The sequence below is a fragment of the Ovis aries genome, chromosome 2 (genome assembly GCF_016772045.2).
Source record: "Ovis aries strain OAR_USU_Benz2616 breed Rambouillet chromosome 2, ARS-UI_Ramb_v3.0, whole genome shotgun sequence".
In the NCBI taxonomy this organism is placed as follows: domain Eukaryota; kingdom Metazoa; phylum Chordata; class Mammalia; order Artiodactyla; family Bovidae; genus Ovis; species Ovis aries.
In genome coordinates, this window is record NC_056055.1 from 89,776,739 (window position 1) to 89,784,491 (window position 7,753).

General features: G+C 40.4%; 1 protein-coding gene across 1 annotated transcript; it reads right to left on the minus strand.

Annotated features, from left to right (window-relative positions):
• Positions 1-1,475: 1,475 nt before the first annotated feature.
• LOC114113016 (interferon beta-2-like) lies at positions 1,476-6,710 on the minus strand. Its single transcript, XM_027964583.3, has one exon. It carries the CDS (start codon positions 2,034-2,036, stop codon positions 1,476-1,478), a length of 561 nt encoding a protein of 186 aa, XP_027820384.1. The 5' UTR covers positions 2,037-6,710.
• Between the last annotated feature and the right edge of the window lie 1,043 nt (positions 6,711-7,753).

The window sequence follows — 7,753 nt, forward strand, 5'->3', positions numbered from 1 at the left end:
TGAGACAATCGGCTTGGGGCGGTGGCACCGCGGTGTGGACAGAGTTAAACCGGGCGGTGGGGGTGAGACTGTGAGAGATGGGACGATGGGAGGACCTTGAGCACAAAGCAGAGCCAGGGGGAGTCAGTGAGGCTATAGGCTTAGAGCCATTTTGGACAACGTGAGAAACAGCCAAGGCGATGGGACTGGCTATGGGACCCTGGGAGCGCGTTTCAGCCAGAGGAGAAGTCAGCGGTGGCCAGGAGACAAAGAAGCATGGGACGGTTTGGGGGACTTTCTGGGGGTGAGAAGGAGCGCGGCCACCACCTGGGTCAGGGACCAAAGAAGTGTGCGCCCCTGGAATGCTCTGGAATTTTCAGTGTCTTTCAAGGATTGGGCCTTGAAGTGGCGGGAATAAGTGTCGAATAGCTGAAAACTAGGAATATTTTAAAAAGCGCAGCACTTTATTTGTTTGAATTAATTTTATATTGAATTATATACTTACTGTAAATGAACTATTTCACGTTTCCAATTTTATAATCTATAGAAGATATTTTAAATATTAAGCATAGAATATTAAAATATATTTTGTATATAACAGCATTTTATGAAGCTTTAAACTATATTTTCTGTGTACTGAAACAAGTATTTAATATCGTTTTACTTTTCTATCTTTCACGGAAGTAAACAATATTTTCATGATTACTTTTCTCTTATTTTTAATTGAGTGAATTGCCATCTTTGACAATTTCTAACGACTCCCAAGACAGTCTTAAGTAAATTTCAACTGATGTTCCTGAAACCTCTTTCTGAGGACTACGTTGTTGGAAATAAGGGTTGGAGTGTACAAGCAACTGAGGACATTTAGAAGGTCAGAATTTTTCATTTACTTTAGTAAGTATTTTATAAATTAAGTGGAATTTGCTAAATTTTATTGGCATAAAGAAGGCTTACCTTGTAAGACTCTCAAATGTAAGGTGGTGTACATTTTACCCCAATTAAAAAAAGAGAGAGACCAAAACCCCACATCATATAGAGGGGCCCTCCAGCATGAGCTGTCTGGTACATTTAAAGACGTGAACAAGACAAGTGCAGGTAGGCTGTATGGATACATGGAGAGCATGCATATAACTCAGACATCCCACACTGCTCCCTTGTATTTTAAATTCCTCAAAGGCAGGGGCCAGAAACTCTACTACTCTGCAGGCTTGTTTTGCAATGAATGTCTCCAAAGTGCTCTGCAATTTTTAATATGTGTTGTCACAAAAATCAAGTTGACATTGAAACGGCCACATTGACTTTTGTTTCATAATTTATTTCATATAAAAGTTTAAATAAATATATAATGCATAAATCAATTTAAAAATTGCTTACAGTTTTTAACTGTCCATTGAAATCAGTGCCTTGCATCGTCATTTACTTCAAGAGCCTCTGCTGCTGAAGAGTCTCACCTCAAAGTCACATTGTCCCTTCCCAGAGCCATAGGTGGGAGATATTCAGTCACGGAGGTAACCTGTTAGGCTCTTCAGGAAAAAAAAGATCCTGAGCAATTGCATTTGCACGACTGCCCAGGCACACCTGTTGTGCTCCTTGGACTTGAGGTACTGCCCGAGGGTGAAGTAATATTTCCTCAGGTGAAGATCGGTCGTGTCTCCCATAGTGGAGGTTTGCTTCTGCATTATTTCCTTCTGGATTGGCTCCAGACGACTCATCTGCCCATAGAGTTCCTCACGGAGGTGCTCAATGATGGCGTCAGACCAGCCAGTGCTGGAGAAGTCTCTGGTGAGAATATTGAAGATCTGCTGGAGCATCTCATACATGACCAATACGGCATCTTCCTTCCGGAACTGCTGTGCTTGCTTCATCTCCTCGGGGACCTGGAAGTCCATCCTGGCCTCCAGGCAATGTTGAGGAGTTGCAGGTAACTGCTGCAGAAGTTTCTGACACGCCGCAGTGCTCCGCCCTTGTTGGAATCGAAGCAAGCTGTAGCTCCTGGAAAGAGCTGTGGTGGAGAGACACAGCAGGAGAACCATCTGGAGGAGGCACCGGTAGGTCATGGTGAAATCAGGCCCAGGTCTGCCTGTTCTGCTAGTAGGTGCTGAAGCTGAGTCTTCAAGAGTTTGCAGAGTGAATGTCCTTCCTCCTTGAGTGTGGGCTACTTATACAGGATGGCTCTCCTTTCTTCTTGAGAGGAATTTCCCACTCTCAGTTCTCCTTTTTTCCCCTCGTGTCATTTAAATGATCACTTGCCTCTAAAACTCTTGTTCTTTTAAGCTCCTAGCTTTTCATACAGTCTGGAGGAATTTCTAATGTTTCTGTAGATTTTCAGTGAATTGATAAATGCTAAAAAAAAAAGTAGCCTAATCAATTTGAATTACAGCAGGGTTCTTTCATTGGGAAAAGATCTTTGTCTTTGTTTTTTCATATTATTAGATTCTGTGAAAGTGCTTTATTTCTAAAAGTTTAAGATTTTAGAAAAATATATATTTTTATATCTAAAATAGAATGATATAAGCTAAGTTGATGAAATATTTTGTAGGCCTCAGCCATAAGCAGCAAGATATTGCATAACTTTATCTACCAAAATTTATTGCTTTATTGACAATCTCAAACTATTCCAGGTATAAGTAAAAAGTAAAGATTAAGGAATATCTCTATGCAGGCAAATGAATGTTACACAGACCATGCCTTAAAGTCCATGATTCCTCTTATAGGGAACCTTTGTGACAATTGCTGAGGCCCGATGCATATTTATTTTGTACATACTTCAAATAATCTAAATATCTGATGTTGCACGCTAGGGTAAGGATGCAGCAAGCAGGAAAATTCTTTGCTCTTCACTTTGTACCTTTGGAACTGCTTGTACATGAACTTTTCCTCATAATGAAAGAATATTTCTGAGATAGGATTCTTAGGGATTTTCATAATTTAGTTTGAAAGAATTGAATAAATGTTCCTGTAATTTTTACCCTTTCTTTTCTCACATTTACATTTTTTCTATAAGGAATTTATTTTTTGGTATTATTAGAAAATAAAAAGCACCTAGTTATATTCAAAAGCAGGGCATAAAATTGTAGATACACTGCAACTATGTAAAAGTATATAGGAAAAAAATAAACTAAAGGAAATATACTAACATTTTAATAGGAATTAAGGTTGACTTGTGAAACTAAGGATAACATTATTTTTATCCTTTATGTGATTTTCCAATATGCTACCAGAGAATGTATTCAGCACTGCTCAGAAGAAATATAATTTCCTCAAAGTTTAAAGAAATTTTAAATTTCTTAAGTTAAAATTTTTTAGTAGCCACATCAAAACAGGAAAAAGAAACAAGTGAGGTTAATTTTAACAATGTATTTTATTGAACATGAAATATCCAAATGTTATCATTTCAACACATACCAATATAAAATTAATAATGAGATAGCTACATTCATCGTTTTCATAGTTCCTTCAAAATACAGTACATACTTTTACAGTCATAGTACAGCTGAGATTGGACTAGTGAAGTGGTCAGTTGGCCTCTTGTGGTTGATGTTGTGGTGGCCAGCACAGCTCAAGATGGAGGGAGCAGCTTGATCAGAGAGCCAGGAGAATTCCCGAGTTTGCAGGGACCACACAGAAGGAGCTTCAAATTGTGGACAAGTTATGTGCTAAGAATCAAGGGGATCAATGGTGGAAAATCAGCTCAGAATGTATTAGGAACAATCTTGATGCCAGAGGGTAGCTTTGTAGTTAATTCGAGAAGAGGGTAGGCCGTGCTCGGTTGTGCCCTGGACAGAAGAATGGGCACAGATGTTGTCAGGAACTGAAGCAGGGAGAAATCCTGCCCAGGTGCTCTCATCTCTCGGAGACTGAAAAGAAAGACCAGAGTGAGGAACTGGAAGAAGGGGATGGGTGCAGAATTGTAAACAAGAATTCTCTTTTTTGCTTTCTTCCCTTTGTCCTCCTCCCATGCCCTGCTATTGTGTTTGTGAACTGCTTCTTAATCAGTCTCTTTCAATTGCCTTTATGGAGTTTATATCACCTTTCAATTGCCTTCATGGAGTTTATATTGATTTTTGTCAGTATAATTAATTTTGCGGTGAAAATCCTTGTTTCTCTCCTTTGGTGCACATTTTTATAGCCTTCTGTTGGGTATATGGCCTAGGATGAAGTAACTGGGTAAGAGAGTGTGCATATGTTCAGAGTTAGTAGATGTACAAACATATTTTCCAAATGTTTGCCCCAACTTATAGTCTCAGTATCTGAGAATGGGATGTTAGTTGCATTACTTTCTTTTCAACACTTGGTGTTGCCTGTCTTCTTACTTTTAGCCATTCTAGTGAAGCATAGTGATGTCTTATTACATCAAGACATCATGTAACTCATATTGCCTAATTGTTTCTAAGGTTCCATACAATTTCCATATGTTTGACCATTTTGGATATTTTCTTTGTGAGAGGCCTGTTCCAATACCTTGCTGACTGTCTCAGGTAATTTTTTTCTATCTAAAGGTGATATAATTATGTAGATACAAAAATACAAAAGAATATATAAACTATTAGAATTTTAAAATAAATTTAACAAGTCACCAAAAAGAAGTTCAACTTTAAAATCAATCACCTCTTTTTACACTAGCAATAAAAACTTGGAAATTGACATTTCAAAATGATACCACTGATAAGAACATAAAAAGTCTATTACTGAGAAATTGTCACAGCCTCGAGGTGCCTAAGGAAACATGGAAATTAATAAAATGTGCCATTCTAAATAGCATCCCAAAGCAGAAGAACAATATTCGGTAGAAACTAAGGCGATCTGGGAATTCCCTTGAGTTTCCGTGGTTGGAACTCCATGCTTTCACTGCAGGGCACCCAGGTTGGATCTCTCGTTGAGAATCTATTTAATAAGATCCCACAGTTCTCATAGCCTTAAATAAATAAATAAAATGAAGTTACTCCAACCAGCGGGGGTGAATGGGTAGGTGGTGGAATAAGGAAATCTTAATAAAGTGTAGATTTCAGGGGTTTTTTTAAGTAGCTTTGACAGGTCACTTTATCTTCATATTTAACCTCAGCTAAAATTCCAATACTTTGGCCACTTGATGCAAAGAACTGACTCATTGGAAACACCCTGATGCTGGGAAAGATTGAAGGCAGGAGGAGAAGGGGACATCAGAGGATGAGGTGGTTGGATGGCATCACCGACTCGATGGACATGAGTTTGAGCAAGCTCCGGGAGTTGATGATGGACAGGGAAGCCTGTGTGCTGCAGTCCATGGGGTCACAAAGACTAGGACATGAGTGAGCAACTGAACTGACAAGTCCATAATTTCATTTGTGATTCATATTAGATGCCCAGAAGCCAGTGAAATATATAACAGTTTTTCCTTTTACAGTGAGACAGTATCTTGATCACTAATGAGGATTAAGCAACTTCTCTTTTTGTAAGGGAGCAAGGGGCATGTCAGCATGTGATGAGGTGGAAAGCAGCTATTTATTCATATCTTCCCTCAGTGAGGAGGGAAATCAGAGCGTGCAATAGGAGACTGCCAAGGCCACCTCTTCCTGAGAAACAACAGTTGTTTAGTGAACAAGTTTTACTTAACAAACATTTCTTAACCATGTCATAAAGAAAAACAAATGTTTCCATTTTCTTGAACTATTTTAAAACTGTCTCCCAATAAATTTTTGCTGCTAGTTTGATTATGTGTCTTGCACATTCTTTCTGAGGTTTATTCCAATATACTTATGCTTTATTATTGTTGCAAGTATTAATGAAATTTTCTCATGATGTTTGCTACTTTTTAAATAGCAACTTTAAATAGAAAGTAGAGATAGGAAACTTTGCTATTAAGTTTTCCTTGCATTTTCATACACACACACATATGAAAATAACTAATTTTGGGTTTCCCCCCCCCCCCCGGCCAGCTTTACAAACACTGTATAAACATTTTGGGTTGATTTTTCAAATTTTTAGATAAACAAATACATTGCCTGTAAATAAAAAAGTTAAAGGACCTAAAATATCAAGTGTAATGACTATATGGAGCAACTGCTATTTGGTGTGTTAATTTGAACAACTTTCAAAAACATTATCTAGGAAAGCTGAAAATATGCAGGGCCTATGACCCAGTAAATCCACTTTTAATTAACCTAAAAAGAATCATGTAAATCTGCATCAGGATATAAGTAAAGAATATTCAGACCAACAATATTCATAACAATGGCAAACTAGAAACAACCCAAATATCCCTTAAAATTGCGTGAATAAATACGTTACCTATGCTTACACTACAGTTGTTACTAACAATAAAATGTAAGAAACACAACTAAATGCACAAACATAGAAGTGAGGAAAAGAACCTCAACTCAAAAAAAAAAACAAAAACCATAAATCATTTATACAAATTTAAAAATAGGCCAAACTGGACTGAGACATTTTGCTTGGCAACCTAGAGAGCTCCTGTGAAGCTTCAGGACCACGATGGAAAGTCTGTCTCCAGCTTAAGGGAAGAGCGTGTCTTCCTGCCTTCCAGCTGCGGCCTCGCTCTCGCCCTCTCTCAGCACCTGAGGCTGACTCTGCCCAGGCGGGGGTTGCCCTGTGCTCACAGCCAACAGCTGGTGGGCCCAGAGCCCCTCCTCAGGCCTCCCACCTGGTGTGGAGAGGGACAGCATGCAGAGGGATCTAAGTGCCTCTGGTTGCAGCCTCTTCTCCCTTCCCTTTGGGCCTCCCTCCTCACGCTCTGCACGTCTTTCATATGCCTTGGACTAGACTCTTTGCCCAGTGTTTGTCCTTCTCACTTGAGGATCAAGCTGGAACTAGGTACTTTGCTGGGGACCCTCTCTGCCTAGCTCTTCTAACTCCTCCAGAACATAACCAACCAGAGGATCCTACACTCTGCATCCCGTCACCCTCAAAATGCTCCCATCAGAGGGTCAACGGCCCAGAACAGGCAGGAGCAGCCCACACCTTGTCTCTCACTATTTGCTGCTAGACCCGCTGCTGCTGGACACTCAGACTGGCCCTTTCGCAACCTGACCGTCTGCATCAAGCCTGCATTTACTTTTCCCTTCAGATCCCAGGCCGTCCTATGAGCTGGACTCATTTAATTCTCACAATCATTGTCAGGGCTGCATTGAGTCTGGCCAACCTAAGGTTGAGAAGAGAGTTAAAAGGACAACATTGGCTACAGCTGCTGAACAAGCCTTGGGCCCCTGCCCCACACTGCTGACATGAGGGCAGGTCTCCTGGTGTGGGTTCTGGGTGAGTTTCCTGTCTCTGAGGCAGTTTCTGAATCTTCTTTAAAGTGAAATAGCCCAAAGCAAAGGCCTCTACATACTTTAAAACTGACAAGTGACTTGAATTTTGTTACATCATCAGAGATTTCGTAATGAACCCCAGAAGGCAAAGATAGCAACGAAGTTGATGCAACAAGTGAAAAGGAGACTAAATGCAAGCTGCCAAACGGGATTTCAGGATCCAGCCTGGGAATCCCCTCTGGCCTGGCCTCCTGGCTGAGTTGAGTGCTCAGAGCAGAGGATCCTCCTGACTGCCTGCCAGACGCCTGTATCTTCCTGGCTGAAACTCTGAACTCATAAAGTCCAGGAGAACCAAGAATCCAGTGAGGATGGGGGTGAGTCCTTGTGGACAGCTGGCCTGTGTGCCATGTAGGAATGTTTCCGTCTAGAACTCGGTATTGTTGCAACAGGCTTGGCCTCCTCATCCCAGTGAATGGCTATTTCTCCTCTCACTGTGTGATGGGTAACCGGCATGAAGCTGTGTCTGA